Source organism: Somniosus microcephalus, chromosome 2, assembly GCF_052327205.1.
Source record: "Somniosus microcephalus isolate GS21.2 chromosome 2, FLI_Smic_1.0, whole genome shotgun sequence".
Classification (NCBI taxonomy): Eukaryota; Metazoa; Chordata; class Chondrichthyes; order Squaliformes; family Somniosidae; genus Somniosus; species Somniosus microcephalus.
Window position 1 is genome coordinate 356,226,427 of NC_140988.1, and position 19,638 is coordinate 356,246,064.

At 45.1% G+C, this 19,638-nt stretch overlaps 1 protein-coding gene across 2 annotated transcripts in view; it reads left to right on the top strand.

The window, feature by feature from the left end:
• ctnna2 (catenin (cadherin-associated protein), alpha 2) overlaps nt 1-19,638 on the top strand; it is a 1,873,786-nt gene that overhangs the window by 1,624,264 nt on the left and 229,884 nt on the right. For both annotated transcript variants that reach the window (XM_085975533.1, XM_085975534.1), the window contains one exon: nt 17,451-17,564. In XM_085975533.1, the coding sequence (XP_085831659.1) occupies nt 17,451-17,564 (114 nt within the window). The remainder of the gene's footprint in view (nt 1-17,450; nt 17,565-19,638) is intronic.

The window sequence follows — 19,638 nt, forward strand, 5'->3', positions numbered from 1 at the left end:
TCAGATTCTGAGGAAGAGCAACCGCGGCAGCACCACAACCAGGCACACCAGCAGCACCAACAACAGGAGCGCCAACCTCCTCCTCACCCACCTGATGCTGCACAGGGCGGAGGGCATCAGCGCAGGGCTCACCTCAATGCAGGAGATACCCACAACACAGGATGACTGAACAGCAGTGCCAAAGGAGACTGAAACTTTCAAGAGACGTGGTCGCTGACATCTGCGCAATGCTGCACCAACAGCTGGAGGCCAGAGGAGCGTGTGGACACTCCTTACCAGGGGCTGTCAAAGTCACCACCACACTCAACTTCTTTGCTTCAGGCTCCTTCCAGGGATCAGCAGCAGACATTAGTGGCATCTCCCAGTCGGCCGCACACACCTGCATCACGCAGGTCACCGATGCCCACTTTGCAAAGGCGCATAATTACATCCACTTCTCCACAGATGGCCCAAGTGTGACCACGCATGCGGTTGGCTTTGCCAATATGGCAGGCTTGCCAATGGTGCAGGGCATCATAGACTGCACACACGTAGCCCCCTATCACAACCCAGCTGTATTTGTCAACCGCAAGGGATTCCACTCCCTGAACGTCCAGCTGGTGTGTAACCACAGGAAGATCATTATTCATGTTTGCGCTAAGTACCCTGGCAGTTGCTATGACTCCTTCATCCTGCAGCAGACTACTGTGCCTCAGCTCTTCCATCCGTCAACCCAGCTTTCCAGATGGCTACTTGGCGACAAGGGCTATCCCCTGAAAAAGTGGCTTTTGACACCAATGAGGAGACCATCAAATGATGCTGAGGAGCAGTACAATCTGATTCACTTATCCACCAGAAGCATCATCGAGCAAACCATCGGCTTGCTCAAAATGCGCTACCAATGCCTGGACAGATCTGGTGGAGCCCTGCAGTATGCACCAGCCAGGGTGTCCAGAATCATCGTGGTCTGCTGTGCCCTGCACAACATTGCACAACAGATCATCGCTGCCAGACGAACAAGTGGCTCAGCACACACACTCCTCCTCAGAAGAGGACGAGGAGGAGCATGAGAAGGAGGATAAGGAGGAGGACGGGGAGCCACGCGTTGCGGGTCCGGATATGGCCAATGTAACCGCACGCGACCACATTGCTGGCCATCTGGTAAGGGAAGCACTCATCCATGCCAGATTCGCGTAAGCTTACACTTGAAACACAGGTGGTTGGCAGATGGAGATGATCATAAGGCCGACATTCTCTAAACCTCATGCATCATCTGTCCAATAAACGGTGGTGTCCACTCACTCTCACCACCATCATTATAAATGGAATTAGCCCTGAGCCCTCACTCTTGAACTTCTATTTCCCAGAACACATAGGCCAGAACCTCAACTCTTTGCCATCACTTTTGTTTAATTACATCACAGAAGGATAACACTCGATATTTAACAACATAATAAAACACCCAAGTGACTACCCTTGTGACTATTAGTGCTTTAACTTCCTCTTACACGTGCTCCTACGTGGTGCTTCCCCTGTGGCTTCAGCAGATGTAGATGCACCTTGCTCATTCTGGTGCTGCGTTTGCTTAGACACTTTTGGCAGGCATCCTCTGGGTTTGGGAGCCTGGGAGGGCTCCTCCACAGTCTGCACTTCCTGCGGCTGTGCAGGGGCTGAGACGGCCATCTCAGTTGGGTGAGGAACCTGGGGCTCTGACCACCTATTTAGAAGAGTCACCATACTCTGTTGTGTCTGGCGACTTATGTCCTCCAAGGAGGTTGCCATCCTCTCCAATGCTTTGTAAGTGCATTCGTGCGCCATTGCCTCCACAAAGGCAGGGCTCATGTTAGAGATGGACTCCTCCATTCTCTCCACACTCGCAGTTACCCTGGATGCAAACCCTGTCAGAGACTCCTGCACATGTTCCTGGGGTTCCAGCACCGCTCTCTTTCTGAATGGCCCCAGAGGCACAGTGTCTACATGCAGCTGAGCAGAGCTAGGAGCATCCTGCGACCTCCAACGAGGACTCTCCACTGCTGTCCCTGTCTCCACCATCTGCTGATGCTCACTTGTGAGCTGTGATACACTAGGTGACAACACTACTCTATCTTGCGAAGGACCCACCGAGGTGTGCGTATCTGCGCTGGCGCTGGGTGCGCTGAGTCCTGGTGACGCTGCTCCCTCAGAGGCTCCAGGTTCCTCTGAGGATTCATCCAGTTCTTCCTCCTGGACAGTGGGGAGGGGGGGGCTCTCGATGATCCTGTGGGAGGGTAAAGGCATGAGCTAGACATCAGATTTGGAGGTAGCAGACACATCCTATTGTGCAGATGATCAGAAGTCAATCTCTATCAGCAACATATGTCATTGCAGTCAATCATGAAATCTTAATGGGAGGGATTGAAAGTGCACTCTGTCATCAGGTTCCTCAACTGTGCCCGTCTCTCCGTCCCCCACTTCCAGGTACTCGCCACTGCCCACGATTTCGTGAGCCGACTCCTCAGCCAATGTAAGTGTAGCGAGGGATGCAGGGCCTCCTCCTGTCTTGGATCTCTCCTTATTGTGGGCTATCATTTCCTGCAAGGAGGGACACAAATGGAGTTTCAGCGAGAGTGATGGAGTGAGTGCGAAGAATCCAGAAGATAGAAGCTTAGAGGGAGACCAAGATGGAGTGAGGTGGCAAGAGGAAGGAGCCTCCCTCTGCGTTGTTAGTTGTTGTGATTGCATAACAGTGAGAGCGAGTGTAAGGGCTGCATAGTAGGATGGTGAAGTGTTTCAGTACAGAGGGAGAGATGGATATGTAACGGTGCAAGGGAAGTAAGGGTAAGCTGGAATGTGGAGGAACAGGCTTACAAAGCAGAGTGCTGGTGATGAGAAGAGGAGGGAAGCAGAGTGTGATGTGATACTCACTTTTGATGATCGCAGAAGATCATTAAATTGTTTCCGGCATTGGAGCCAGGTGCGTGAACATACAGACCTTGCGCTGACCTCCTCAGCAATGTGCAGCCAGGTTGCCTTCGTTTGCTGAGGAGGCTTCCTCCGGCCATCCCGAGGGAACAGGATGTCCCTGCGCCCTCTTACTCCCTCCACAAGAGCTTGGAGGGAGTCCTCATCCAATCTGGGAGCAGCCTTTGATTTGCCAGCACTCATTGCAGCCAGGGACCATCCAAACTGCAGCCAAAAGGAGAAATGAGAGGAAGGGGCTAACTGGGCCCCTGAAGAACCACTGCGGATTAAACTGGCTGCGGGACTGGAACCCACCCACCAAGCAACCTGACTCCATCCCGGCTCCTCCATTAAAATCGAGCCCATTAACTCTGTTTCTGTCTCCACAGATGCTGCCTGACCTGCTGAGTGTTTCCAGCATTTTCTGTTTTTATTTCAGATTTCCAGCATCCACAGTATTATGCTTTTAGCTACATGACATTGAAAGGCATGGACAGTTTTGGTCCATTCTATCATCCACCGGATACTCTGACATGTGGTTGCCGCTAACATTGCCGCTCACAGACAGCAATAATTACCGAAGACCTCCTGGACTCATACAGGCCCAGTTTAACACTTGGTCCACATTGAACTGATGTCAGCAGTTGGAGCGTTCCCATTGACTTCAGCATTCCCGCCCTAGAGAAGGAAATATCAGCCATGGTTCCTGTTTCTGATTGCTGCCCAGTTCCTTCCTACTGGAAGGAAGTGAGGAAATCTTGTATTTATTAAGAACCTCATTACGTCTCTGAAAAATATCTGAAGTGCTTCACAAACAGTGAATTACTTTGAAATTCAGTGGAGCCATTTTGCGCCCAGCAAGATCCCACAAACAGTAATGAAAAGAATGACCAGTAAATCCAATGTTGATGGTGAACTCATTGTTCTTCTTTGAATAGTGCCACGAGATCTTTAATACCTACTGGAATAGGCAGGGCTACCACCCCCAACAATGTAGCTCTCACTCAGTACTGAAGTAGAGCGTCATCCCAGATTATGTGCTCAAGGCATGAAGTGGGTTTGGACTCAAGAGTCAAGAGTGCTAAAGCTGAGCCAAGCTGACAACTGTGGTAGTGTAGATGTAGAATGATATCCCCACAGCTGAATACTCTGTCAACACTTGTGTTTAGGTTGACATGACCACTGGCTGGCCACTTGGGGTATCCATGTGCTGCTGTCATCCATGTGCTGCTGTCATCCATGTGCTGCTTTCAAACAATCCTCACCCTTCCTCAGATTTGTAGACTACACAAATTACGTCCAAGGTTAAGTCTGTACATTTGCACCTCGGGACTGCATTGACTGATTGTAAATTATAAAACAGTTCTTTATCTTTACTTAACCCTGAGCCTCAAACTCCTTTTAAATATCTGTCTGGGTGATCAGCTACTGAGGTATCCCACACTCCAGCCTTACTTTGCTGGCTGATTGTTACGGCATTTTAATCGGAGGTCCCTCAAAAACATCTGTGTAATTTTTAAATGATCCAGCTTGATTTGTTCTGCTCACATACAAGGGCAGTGCACAAACCAAACACTGTCCAACAGCAAGGTTGGATGTGTGTTAAATTGAAATCTGCCAGCATGCTGGATTGCATCCTCTACTAGATATCAGTAGCACATTTAGCAACCACTGCATCATGTCATATCGACAACAACATCATGAACACAGACTGAAAACTCAAAGCCAGTTCTGGTGCCTCCCCAAATTTTTTGTCATTTAGTGCAGGCAGACTCGAGGCATAATTTCAGCCATTTTCAGGCATTGTCATCACCAGTGTGAAGGTCACCAGAGAGTTTAGTTAGTAGGCATGACTGAACGATGTGGGACATGGTAAGGGCATTTGTTGTTGTCACAAAGGCCTCATACATGAAGATTTGGGGCACAGTATCCCTGGCCAGTTCCAAAGTCATTGATAGGATCCCCCTCCGACAATTCCCCCTCCCTGAACTCTCATTCCATGTGACTCTGGCTTCTTGCACATTCCCCTCCCTCCTTTGCCCCACCATTGGCGGCCATGCTTTCAGCTGCTGGGCCCCATTCTCTGGAATGCCCTCGCTAAACCCCTCCGCCTCTTCACCACCTACTCCTCCTTCAGAACCCTCTTTAAAACCCACCTCTTTGATCAAGCTTTTAGTCATTACTTTCTAATTTCCCCTGCCATTCTCCTTCCACCTCTGTGAGGCGCCTTGGGATGTCTTTCTAAGCTAAAAGCGCTGCATAAATGCACGTTGTTGTTGAGTGCTGGCAATACTGTGAGGTGTCCCCCTACATAGGGAAACCCCTGGGTGAGAGAAAAAGTGGTCAAAATTAGAAAATTAAATCAGTAACTAATGGCAGTTCTAAATATGAGAGCAAACTTTTCTTTGAGTCCTTAATACACACCTTAAAATTGCTTTATTTATAGATACCATAGTAAGAGTAAAAGGAAAATAAAGACTTGCATTTATATAGCGCCTTTCATGACCTCTGGACTCCCCAAAGCGCTTTACAGCCAATGAAGTACTTTTGAAGTGTTGTGACTGTTGTAACGTAGGAAACGCGGCAGCCAATCTGGATACAGCAAGGTCCCATAAACCCATGCCTAAAGACTGCAATATAGTACTATACTACATTATAGTATTAAAAGCATTATATATGGCAATAACACCACCACCTTCGCAAGGGCAATTAGGGATGGGCAATAAATTGCCAGCGATGCTCACATCCCGAGCATGAATTAAAAAAGAATGGGCCTCAATTTGCAGTCAAAGGCTTTCCGACCCGCAAAAAATCTACAAGCTTACCTTCTGCCTCGGGATCCACAGAGACTCGCGCTCCTGAGCCTGCAAGCGCCCCTGGGATCACGTGGGCCAGCCCAACGAATGACAGAAGGGAATCCCCATTCATACTTATGGAGGTTCCGTATGGACGGAATCCCCAAAAGTATGAATGGGAATACCCTCAAAACACCTCTACGCTTCAAATAAATAAAAAATAAAAAGTCACATATTTAAAATTAATTAAAATGGCATGTCATTAAATATTAAATTTTTTGAAAAATAAATTTACATGTTTGAAAGGAGCTAAAAATAAATTTACCTTATTTCACAGGTTTTTAAATGTATAAATGATTGAAAAATGTTTATTTTTCTGTTTTTTAAAACTTACGCTGTTAAAAGCAGGCCTTCTGCCTGCTTTTTCAGGCAGAAGAATTTCATGGGCATTCGCTGGGCACAAGTTGGGCAAATCTCCACCCGCGGATGCGGATGGGGATGCGGATCATCTGTCAAGAGAATTCTTGACAGATTGTAAGTTCCGGGTTTTAGCGCAAATTACGGCCCAATTTCTTTTTACAAAGCCGTCCTAAATATTGTTGATTGACAGTAAGCTGTGTCAGTTGATGTAGTCAGTGATTGCTGCATCAAAGAAGGAAAGACTTACATTTATACAGAGCCTTTCATGACCTCAGGATGTCCCAAAGCGCTTTATAGCCAATTAAGTACTTTTTGAAATACAGTCACTGTTGTGCTGTTCTGCCAATCGGAGGAACCAACAGCTTTGTTCTCGTGTCCTTTTAAGTCTGTAAAAAGGGGCGGAGTGTGGGAATCAGCTGCAGTATTTACTCAACAAGCTGCCAGTAAAATAATATCTCAATATTTAATGCAAGGAATGCTGCAGGAAGCTGATGTGGCTTGGCATATGTGGTGCGCACATAAATCACCTATTAGTAGCATTTAGAGAATAATGAACACACGTCAGCTTTCAGGTTCGCTGATAGATAATGCACTCACTGCATTTTTTTCAATTTGTAATTTCTGCTACCTGTGAAACTGGCAACTGCTGAAGTCTTCCAGAAAAGTGTTCAGATATACATTCCTCATAAGGTCACATTGCCTCAAGACAGTTTTTTTTTTAAATGGTGGATTAGCTGTTTTCTGATTTCTTCATTAATAAAGTGAGCCAGAGGCTAACAGATAGTGAATTAAACAAAAAAGCCCCGACCCATAAGAACATAAGAAATAGGAGCAGGAGTAGGCCAATCGGCCCCTCGAGCCTGCTCCGCCATTCAATAAGATCATGGCTGATCTGATCCTAACCGCCAATCTACTATCACAGAACCATCTCCTGAATCTAACAGAATTAGACACACGAAATAGGAGCGGGATCAGGCTACACGGCCCCTGGGCCCGCTCCGCTACCCACAGGGCCATGACCGATCCGAACCTAGACTCATGTCCAAATTCCTGCCCGCTCCCCGTAACCCTTAATTCCCTTTACTTCTAGGAAACTGTCTATTTCTGTTTTCAATTTATGTAATGATGTAGCTTCTACAGATTTTTGGGGCAGCATATTCCATGGACCTACCACCCTCTGAGTGAAGTAGTTCCTCCTCATCTCAGTTTTGAAAGAGCAGCCCCTTATTCTAAGACTATGCCCCCTAGTTCTAGTTTCACCCATCATCGGGAACATCCTCCCCGCATCCACCCGATCCAAACCCTTCACAATCTTATATGTTTCAATAAGATCGCCTCTCATTCTTCTGAACTCCAATGAGTAGAATCCCAATCTACTCAACCTCTCATCATATGTCCATCCCCTCATCTCCGGGATTAACCGAGTGAACCTTCTTTGTACTGACTCGAGAGCAAGTATGTCCTTTCTTAAGTATGGACACCAAAACTGTACGCCGTATTCCAGGTGCGGTCTCACCAATACCTTGCACAACTGAAGCAATACCTCCCTATTTTTATATTCTATCCCCCTAGCAATGAAAGCCAACATTCCATTGGCCTTCTTAATCACTTGCTGCACCTGCATACTCACCTTTTGAGTTTCGTGCACCAGGACCCCCAGATCCCTTTGTACTTCAGTACTTTCCAGTTTCTTGCCATTAAGATAATAACTTGCTCTACGATTTTTCCTGCCAAAGTGCATAACCTCACACTTTCCAGTATTGTATTCCATCTGCCAAATCTCTGCCCACTTACTTAGCCTGTCCCCTTGCAGGTTTTTTATGTCCTCCTCACTCACTACTTTCCCTCCCATCTTAGTATCATCTGCAAACTTTGATATGTTACACTCGGTCCCCTCCTCCAAATCATTAATATAGATTGTAAAGAGTTGGGGACCCAGCACTGACCCCTGCGGAACACCACTAGTTACTGATTGCCAGTCTGAGAATGAACCATTTATCCCAACTCTCTGCCTTCTGTTAGATAGCCAATCCTCTATCCATGCCAGAATATTACCCCCAATCCCGTGATTTTTTATCTTAAGCAATAATCTTTTGTGTGGCACCTTGTCAAATGCCTTTTGGAAGTCTAAATACACTACGTCCACTGGTTCCCCTTTATCCACCCTATATGTTACTTCCTCAAAGAACTCCAGCAAATTTGTCAAACATGACTTCCACTTCATAAAACCATGCTGACTTTGTCCTATTAAATTATGATTATCCAAATGTCCTGTTACTGTCTCCTTAATAATGGACTCCAAAATCTTACCTACCACAGATGTTAGGCTAACCGGTCTATAGGACCCACTCCTCTTGCCTTAAAACAATGGTTTTCAAACTTCTGAGATTGGCACAACCTCAGGGACCCTGTGTAAATATTAGCGCATTTCCAGGGACTCCCTGCAAATCATAGAATCAAACAGTAGAAAGGAGGCTATTCGGCCCATCGTGCCTGTGCTGGCTCTTTGAAAGAGCTATCCAATTAATCCCACTCACTGCTCTTTCCCCATAGCCCTGCAAATTTTTACTTTTGAAGTATATATCCAATTTCCTTTTGAAAATTATTATTGAATCTGCTTCCACCACCCTTTCAGGCAGTGCATTCCAGATCATAACAACTTGCTGAGTAAAAAAAAATTCTCCTCATCTCCCTCCTGGCTTTTTTGCCAATTACCTTTAATCTGTGTCCTCTGGTTACTGGCCCTCCTGCCAGTGGAAACAGTTTCTCCATATTTACTCTATCAAAACCCCATATAATTTTGAACACCTGTATTAAATCTCCCCTTAGCTGTCTTTGCTCTAAGGAGAACAACCCCAGCTTCTGAAGGTATGAGAGCGGAATTGAGTAGAGTGGATTGGGAAAATAGATTAAAGGGTAAGACGATACATGATCAGTGGTGTACATTTAAGGAGTTATTTTACAACTTCCAAAAAATATATATTCCACTGAGAAGAAAAGGGTGTAAAAGAAAAGACAGCCATCCGTAGCTAAGTAAAGAAATTAAGGATAGTATTCGACTAAAAACAAGGGCATATAAGGTAGCAAAATCTAGTGGGAGGATAGAGGATTGGGAAAACTTTAAAAGACAGCAAAAAATAACAAAAAGACTGATTAAGAAAGGGAAGATAGATTATGAAAGTAAATTAGCAAAAAATATAAAAACAGATAGTAAGAGTTTTTATAGTTATATAAAAAGAAAAAGGGTGGCTAAAGTAAATGTTGGTCCCTTAGAGGATGAGACCGGGAAATTAATGGTGGGAAATATGGAGATGGCAAAAACACTGAATGAATATTTCACATCAGTCTTTACAGTAGAAGACACTAAGAATATCCCAGCACTGGACAAACAGGCGGCTAAAGGGGGGGAGGAGCTAAACACGATCAAAATCACTAAGGAAGTGGTACTCGGTAAAATAATGGGACTCAAGGCGGATAAATCACCTGGACCTGATGGCTTACATCCTAGGGTCTTGAGGGAAGTGGCGGTAGGGATTGTGGATGCATTGGTAATAATTTTCCAAAACTCCCTGGACTCGGCAAAGGTCCCGGCAGACTGGAAAACTGCAAATGTAACACCCTTATTTAAAAAGGGCAGTAGACAGAAGGCTGGAAACTATAGACCGGTTAGCCTAACATCTGTGGTAGGTAAAATTTTGGAGTCCATTATTAAGGAGACAGTAACAGGACATTTGGATAATCATAATTTAATAGGACAAAGTCAGCATGGTTTTATGAAGGGGAAGTCATGTTTGACAAATTTGCTGGAGTTCTTTGAGGAAGTAACGTATAGGGTGGATAAAGGGGAACCAGTGGACGTAGTGTATTTAGACTTCCAAAAGGCATTTGACAAGGTGCCACACAAAAGATTATTGCTTAAGATAAAAAATCACGGGATTGGGGGTAATATTCTGGCATGGATAGAGGATTGGCTATCTAACAGAAGGCAGAGAGTTGGGATAAATGGTTCATTCTCAGACTGGCAGTCAGTAACTAGTGGTGTTCCGCAGGGGTCAGTGCTGGGTCCCCAACTCTTTACAATCTATATTAATGATTTGGAGGAGGGGACCGAGTGTAACATATCAAAGTTTGCAGATGATACTAAGATGGGAGGGAAAGTAGTGAGTGAGGAGGACATAAAAAACCTGCAAGGGGACATAGACAGGCTAAGTAAGTGGGCAGAGATTTGGCAGATGGAATACAATACTGGAAAGTGTGAGGTTATGCACTTTGGCAGGAAAAATCGTAGAGCAAGTTATTATCTTAATGGCAAGAAACTGGAAAGTACTGAAGTACAAAGGGATCTGGGGGTCCTGGTGCACGAAACTCAAAAAGGTTAGTATGCAGGTGCAGCAAGTGATTAAGAAGGCCAATGGAATGTTGGCTTTCATTGCTAGGGGGATAGAATATAAAAATAGGGAGGTATTGCTTCAGTTGTACAAGGTATTGGTGAGACCGCACCTGGAATACTGCGTACAGTTTTGGTGTCCATACTTAAGAAAGGACATACTTGCTCTCGAGTCAGTACAAAGAAGGTTCACTCGGTTAATCCCGGGGATGAGGGGATGGACATATGATGAGAGGTTGAGTAGATTGGGACTCTACTCATTGGAGTTCAGAAGAATGAGAGGCGATCTTATTGAAACATATAAGATTGTGAAAGGGTTGGATCGGGTGGAAGCGGGGAAGATGTTCCCGATGATGGGTGAAACTAGAACTAGGGGGCATAGTCTTAGAATAAGGGGCTGCTCTTTCAAAACTGAGATGAGGAGGAACTACTTCACTCAGAGGGTGGTAGGTCCATGGAATATGCTGCCCCCAAAAGCTGTAGAAGCTACATCATTACATAAATTTAAAACAGAAATAGACAGTTTCCTAGAAGTAAAGGGAATTAAAGGTTACGGGGAGCGGGCAGGAATTTGGACATGAGTCTAGGTTCGGATCGGTCATGGCCCTGTGGGTAGCAGAGCGGGCCCAGGGGCCGTGTAGCCTGATCCTGCTCCTATTTCGTGTGTCTAATTCTGTTAGATTCAGGAGATGGTTCTGTGATCGTGGATTGGCAGTTAGGATCAGATCAGCCATGATCTTATTGAATGACGGAGCAGGCTCGAGGGGCCGATTGGCCTACTCCTGCTCCTATTTCTTATGTTCTTATGTTCTTATGTTCTAGCCTCTCTACATAACTGAATTTCCACATCCCTGGTGTCATCCTGGTAAATATCTCTCTGTCTGCACCTTCTCCAAGGTCTTGACATCCTTTATAAAATAGTGTCATAATCTTGGGGAACTCGCTACACAATTGGCACATTCCTAGGGGCCCCCTATCTGGCTTCCAAAGACACTGGGAAACACTGCTATCATTGCAGAAGGCAGAATTCTGAGATCCCAGTTTGAAAATGTAATGGTATAAAGCCACCTGTGCGGGAAAACTTTGGCTGGTCTATTGGTGATAGTTGCATTTTGAGGCAGGGCCTAGTGACTTCAGTTCACTTTAAGATAAAGTGGGATAGCTATGGGATCAGAAATTTAAAAAAAAAATTGAACCAGTGCCTCCAATCAGCTTTTAGTGGGCCGGCATTATACCAACACCTGTATTAAATCTCCCCTTAACCTTTTTTGCTCTGAGGAGAACAAACCCAGCTTCTCTAGTCTCTCCACATAACTGAAGTCCCTCATCCCTGCTACCATTCCAGTAAATCTCCTCTGCACCCTCTCCAAGCCCTTGGCATCCTTCCTAAAGTGCGATGCCCAGAATTGGACACTATCACAGCTGAGGCCGAATCAGTGTTTTAAAAAGATTTAGCATAACTTCTTTGCTTTTCTACTCTATGCATCTATTTATAAAGCCCAGGATCCTGTATGCTTTTTTAACAGCCTTCTCAGCTTGTCCTATCACCTTCAAAGATTTGTGTACGTGAGCCCCCAGGTCTCTCTGTTCCTGCACACCCTTTAAAATTGTGCCATTTAATTTAAATTGCCTCTCCTCGTTCTTCCTTCAAAAATTAATCACTTCACATTTCTCTGCATTAAATTTCATCTGCCATATCCCTACCCATTCCACCGGTCTGTCTATGCCCTCTTAAAGTCTGCTAACATTCTCCTCACTGTTTTGTATTATCTGCAAACTTTGAAATTATGTGCTGTATACCCAAGTCCAGGCGATTAATATATATCAAGTGGCTATTCTTTGTGTATGAGTATCATTGATTGGCATGTAATGGCTCCATGGTAGGTACAATATTCTGACTCTTCAGGGCATCAAGCTCAGCTTAGATCAAAGATCCAAAGTATGATGTCTTGCTGTGCAAGAACTCACTGAAAAACAGCATTTTGAATAATTTGGCATTACTGATTTTTGCCTTGGGAGGCTGAAGGCATACTGGCTTTCGTGGTATAGAAGAATATTCATCATTGTCCACGTGAAAGAAAGAAATACTTACAATTTTTAATTCCTCATCACATCCCTGAAGCTAAACTGTTTCACACGATGAACCACTTTTTGAGTGCAGTGACACCATGATAGCTATTCCGCACCACCAATGTCCCACAAACAGCAATGAAAGGAATGACCATTTGAACATCTTTTTAATGGTGTTTGTTGAGGCAGGAAATTTGCTGAGAGAAGCACCCTGCTCCTCTTTAATACTATACTTGTGACGGGGGTGGGGAGCCACGGGGCCGTGTAGACACAGGGCCGTGCTCTCCGGGTAATGTAGGTTCTGGACCCAAGTGCAGAAACGAGGCGAGAGGCAAATATACAGTACTTTGTTTGAACTTTACTAGATTCACACATAACTAGATTCACACAAGGAACACAGCAACAAACATAAGAACTTAAGACAAGCTACCAAACGGCTAGTCAAGATAGGAACTCAGGACAGCTTCCATGAGGCAACCTACTTGTCCATACTGAGCTGGGATAAGCTTACCACAAGCGCAACCAGCTTGCCGAGACGAGACTCGAGACAAGCTATCACAAGGGGCTACCACAGGGGTAAAGGCTTATCAATGCAGAGCTCAAGACAAGCGCCAACATGGCAACACGCTAGTCCAGCCCAGCACCTTATCAAGACTAAGAACAACAAGAACACAGACTTAGATACATCTTAAATACAGAGCTCGAGAACCATGGCAGCCAGCTAGTCAAAGCCAGCAGCCACAGAGCGAAGGCTAGTCCCCGGTTAGGACTGAGCACAGAGGAAAGCAACCACAGAACTTATATACCAAGAAAACCAGGTGAAACCCATGAACAGCTAACAGGCCGTTAAGAATTAACACAGGAGGCTAGGAACAATTAACAAAGGGCTAAAAACAATTAAACAAACGAGTGAAGGTGCCATCTAGAGGTTACAGAAGGAACTGACTGGCACCCTCACAGGACCCCCTCCCCTAGGAACGGCTCCTGACGTTCCCTCTGGACAATCAGGATGGCGACAGCGAAAATCCCTGTGGAGTTCAGGGGCGCTAAGACACAGGGCGCTAAGACACAGGGCGAATCTTCTTAGCTTTTCAAGCAATGATATTTCCCATTCCAACTGTTCACAAACAGCAGATGTTCAGAAATCTCAAGACAGAATCATCCTCCTCATCCACTAGCGGCAAGGACATGTCGTGGCAATCATATGACCAAAATCTTTGTCAGCAATGAAGCCATCGTTTCTCCAGAGTTAGCACGCTCAATGGATTATATTTGTCCAGGAGAACTCAAAAGTATCTTATCCAGGAGAGCTTGAAAGTTATCTTGTCCAGGACAGCTTGAAAATTTAACTTGTCCAGAAGAACTCGAGAGTTTGACTTGTCCAGGAGAACTTGAGAGTTTAATTGTCCAGTAGACTTGAAAGTTCACTTGAATTTAACATAGGAGACCTGAAAGTTCCCTCGAAAATTAACACAGTAGAAGCCCAGGAAACTTGAAAATTAACTAGAAAGTTAGCACAATGAAAGTCCAGGAAATTTGAAAATTCACTCAAAATTCTAACACGATGAAGGCCAAACAGGAGGCCTGAGAGTTCACTTGGGGGTCTAACACAGTAGAGGCCCAAGAAGCTTGAGAGTTGACTTGGGGGTCTAACACAGTAGAGGCCCAAGAAGCTTGAGAGTTTACTTGGGGGTCTAACACAGTAGAGGCCCAAGAAGCTTGAGAGTTTACTTGGGGGTCTAACACAGTAGAGGCCCAAGAAGCTTGAGAGGTTGACTTGAAAGTTTAACACAACGAAGGCCCAGGAGACTTGAAAGTTTACTCGAAATGTTAACACAATGAAGGCCCAGGAGACTTGAGAGTTCACCTGAATATTTAACATAGTGGGAGTCTTCTTCCTAGGAGACTCAAAAGTTTTACACAAAGACACAGCAGGGAAAGTACCTAAACAGGCAAGAACAAAACAAAACTCCTCCATCGCTGCTGGGTCCATAGTGGCTCAGTCCTACTGTGACGGGGGTGGGGAGCCACGGGGCCATGTAGACACGGGGCCGTGCTCTCCGGGTAATGTAGGTTCTGGACCCAAGTGCAGAAACGAGGCGAGAGGCAAATATACAGTACTTTGTTTGAACTTTACTAGATTCACACATAACTAGATTCACACAAGGAACACAGCAACAAACATAAGAACTTAAGACAAGCTACCAAACGGCTAGTCAAGATAGGAACTCAGGACAGCTTCCATGAGGCAACCTACTTGTCCATACTGAGCTGGGATAAGCTTACCACAAGCGCAACCAGCTTGCCGAGACGAGACTCGAGACAAGCTATCACAAGGGGCTACCACAGGGGTAAAGGCTAATCAATACAGAGCTCAAGACAAGCGCCAACATGGCAACACGCTAGTCCAGCCCAGCACCTTATCAAGACTAAGAACAACAAGAACACAGACTTAGATACATCTTAAATACAGAGCTCGAGAACCATGGCAGCCAGCTAGTCAAAGCCAGCAGCCACAGAGCGAAGGCTAGTCCCCGGTTAGGACTGAGCACAGAGGAAAGCAACCACAGAACTTATATACCAAGAAAACCAGGTGAAACCCATGAACAGCTAACAGGCCGTTAAGAATTAACACAGGAGGCTAGGAACAATTAACAAAGGGCTAGAAACAATTAAACAAACAAGTGAAGGTGCCATCTAGAGGTTACAGAAGGAACTGACTGGCACCCTCACAATACTGGGATCTTTAATGCGAGGGCTATTCAGCATTCGGTCAGTACTGCACTGGAGTGCCAGATCAGAGTGCGGGAGTGAATGTCCATGGTGTTCTCCCACTTGTCCCCTGTAACCATTGAAACTCTTGGAAAATAACTTGCATTTATATAGGGCCTTTAACCTAACAAAACATACCAAGGAGCATTATCAGATAAAATTTGACACTGAGCCACATAAGGAGATATTGGGACAGGTGGGTTTTAAGGAACATCTTAAAGCAGGTAGAAAGATTTAGTGAGGGAATTCCAGAGCTTAGGGCCTAGACAGCTGAAGGCACGGCCACCAATGGTGGAGCGCAGGATGTGGGGAATGCACAAGATGCTAGAATTGGAGGAACGCCGAGTTCCCAAAGGGTTGTAGCGCTGGAGGAGGTTACAGAGATAGGGAAGGACGAGGCCGTGAACACAAGGATACATTTTTTAACATCGAGGCATTGCTGGACCGGGAGCCATTTTTCTGGGGTTTCTGTGGCTCCTCTACTAATGTTACGGCAGACGAGTGGGAGAAAGGCTGCAGATATTCACCCTTTAACTGCTGAATCCTGATTGGGAGCCAAGTCAACAACCTGTCAATTCCAAAGCGACAGGGCTACTAACGTGTGCACCTCCCCGTGCGGAACATTTTTGGTTCTAATTATATGCTCATATATCTTTTATCATTCACTTTTCTTCAAATTAATATGGCAGCATCATAATATATAACTGAGCGATGATGGTGGTTTGTCCATTGTTGCTGATGTTGGATAACCAGTAAGTGTTGAAAATTGGGAGGGCAAAGTAAGAAGGGTGCATTTTTTAATTTTAATAAATTCTTGGGATTTAGGCTTTGTTGGCATTTATTGCCTATCCCTATTTGCCCTGAGAAGGTGGCGTGGGATTGGAGTCACCTAGAGACCAAACCGGGTAAGACTGGCAGGTGTTCTTCTCTAAAGGACACCAGTGAGCAAGCGCTCTACTCGGAGCTCCGGCACGGCAGGAGAGCCCCAGGTGGGCAGAGGAAACGCTTCAAGGACACCCTCAAAGCCTCCTTGAAAAAGTGCAACATCCCCACCGACACCTGGGAATCCCTGGCCCAAGACCGCACAAAGTGGAGGAGAAGCATCCGGGAGGGCGGCGAACACCTCGAGTCTCTTCGCCGGGAGCAAGCGGAAGCCAAGCGCAGGCAGCGCAAGGAGCGCACGTCAACCCAAGCACCCCACCCACCCGCCCCTTCAACCACCGTCTGCCCCACCTGTGACAGAGACTGTAGGTCCCGCATTGGACTCATCAGTCACCTGAGAACTCATTTTTAATGTGGAAGCAAGTCATCCTCAGTTCCGAGGGACTGCCTAAGAAGACTAGTGAACCAGTTGGATTTTTACACCAAACCAACAGCTCCATGATCAATTTTTTCTGGTACCAGCTTGCTATTTCCAGATCTTTTTAAAAACTGAATTCAAATTCTCAAACTGCTATGCTGGGATTTGAACTCGCATTCCTCGAATTCTTAGTCCAGCCCTCTGGAATACTAGTCCAGTAACATAACCACTATGCTATTGTACCCTCTCATGGAGCACGTACACGTAAGAAAAAAAAGCAGATTGGGAGAGTAAAAGTGTCGACCTCAGACTTCTTTCAACGCTATTCCAACATTTCTGTTAGAATAGCCGTAAAAGATTCAAGTAAAATAAATTAGACCACTTTTCTCAGAGACAGCCAGATTCTGCAATTAGTTGACCTCCAGCAGGAAGAGTCATTAGATGAAGCAGAATTAGAAAGCAGTGTGTCAGGCACTCATAGCCCCTGGAACAGATGGATTTACCGTGCAGTTCTACATGGGATTTTTATTGAAATTGGGCTTGTTATTAATTAGAGCTCGCACAGAAATGTTCCAGGACAAAGCTTTGTCTGACAACCCTGGGATTAGTCCTGGTCTCAATTCTACTTAAGAAAAACGACGACCCTCTACAGCGTAATAGCTTCTGCCCTGTTGAATTGTTTAATGTGAGTTATAGAATCTGATGGCATCTGTGCACTTATCAGAGGTAGACCGTTCAAAGATTATAGTAAGTAATAACCTCTTGCTATATTTTTTTTCCTATTCAGACTCCGGAAGAACTAGAGGATGATTCTGACTTTGAACAAGAAGACTATGATGTGCGTAGCCGGACAAGTGTCCAGACAGAGGATGATCAGCTTATTGCAGGACAAAGTGCAAGGGTGAGTTTGTCAGATCTCAATGAGTTGATTTTTTTGCGTTTTGTCCTTATTAAATAGAGTAAGCAAAGTATTGAAAAAAAATGACTTCTTGTTAGGATTATCTTAAAAAATGGATGTGAACTAATGTAAAGTTCTCTAACTGCCCGGTTACGCAACAGACTGGTATGTATTTTAGAGCAACCTAAGGCAGCAACATGGAGTTATACTGCTGGCTCCACACCGCTCTCTGGTCAGGCAAAGAAGAGCTATGAGCAAGGACCTTTTCACACAGGCATGAAGCCCTGTTCAAATCTTATTTCAATTTGAACAGCTGATGTGATAATCAATTCTTTGCTAACACTGAAATGTTTTAAAATGGAGTTTTGAAAGTTCAGTTGTAATTACATTGGAGGTGGTGCAAAGCTGAAGCAGTGTGAAATGAACTTCTTGAGGTGGCTTCACATTGCTTGCCAAATATCGAACTGTTAATTCAGCAACTTCATTCACTAGCTATAAATGCAGTTTTTGCGTCGATGTAAAAAACCATGTCAAATGATTTCATAATCTACATTAAACCTGGGGCATAGGATAATGACGGTAGTGACTTATATGGGCCCCACAGCCCAACGTATCAACAGTTTTTTTTTGCAGAGATGGTATTTTACCTATATCCTCGCTGTTTCACCTCTGGGCCTCTGAGTCTGTGTAGGCTGTGTGCCCTACTACCAGGTGTCAAGCCTGAAGCCAAGGAACCTGATGGGGCTTCTTTTCAGCTACATAATTGCGGCAATTCGTCAAGGCTTCTTCAACAGCACCTCACAAACCTGCGACCTCTACCACCTAGAAAGACAATGGCAGCAGGCGCATGGGAACACCACCACCTCCAAGTTCCCCTCCAAGTCACACACCATCCTGACTTGGAAGTATATCGCCACTCTTCCATCGTCGCTGTTGTCTTGAAACAGTGTTCTGGTGTTCACTTTAGTAGTAATGAATTCAGTCTTCTGGTTGTAATCATTTTATTCTTTAACTTCAGCATAGAAAGCAATTTACAAGCGGCGTATAGTCACAGAAAGAGCACACAAACCTAGGCATGGGTCTTTTCATGCAGCTTGAACAAAGGAAAATGCTTATATTTATACACTATTCTCTTATCAAACTGGAGTTGGCATTGCCTAATATGGTAGTCTCTGGCTACCGCATAGTCTAGAGGCACAAGTCTACATTTTCTTCAACATACATCAACAACGTTAGAAGCACGTAAAAACACTGTGGCCTTGCTGTGGTAAGCATAAACCTTCTAGTCTCTAGACTGTCTTATCATCCCATAACATTTCTAATCGAAACATTCTATTAGGAAAATATCCAAGGCCAGTTGGTTACGAACACCGGCTGTTGCTAAGTGAAATCTGTATCTCTCTCTCTCCCTCTCTCTCTCCAATGATAACAACCACATTTTTTCACTATATTTAATGAACTAAACATGGACACCTTCCAGAAGCTGAATTAACCGAGTTCCGTATGCCAACAGTTGCTGGGTCAAAATCCTGAAACTCCCTCCCTAACTGCAATGGAAGTTCCTTCACCATACGGACTGCAACAACAACAACTTGTATTTATATAGCGCCTTTAACGTAGTAAAACGTTCCAAGGCGCTGCACAGGAGTATTTTAAGACACCAAATTTAACCCTGATCCACATAAGGATAAATTAGTGCAGGTGACCAAAAGCTTGGTCAAAGAGGTAGGTTTTAAGGAGCGTCTTAAAGGAGGAAAGAGAGGCGGAGAGGTTTAGGGAAGGAATTCCAAAGCTTGGGGCCTAGGCAATAGAAGGTTGAGCGATTATAATCAGGAATGCTCAAGAGGGCAGAATTAGAGGAGCGCAGATATATCGGGGGATGTTGTGGGGCTGAAGGAGATTACAGAGATAGGAAGGGACGAGGCCATGGAGGGATTTGAAAACAAGGATGAGAATTTTGAAATCGAGGCGCTGCTTAACCGGTAGCCAATGTAGGTCAGTGAGCAAAGGGGTGATGGGCGAACGGGACTTGGTGCGGGTTAGGACACGGGCAGCCGAGTTTTGAATGACCTCAAGT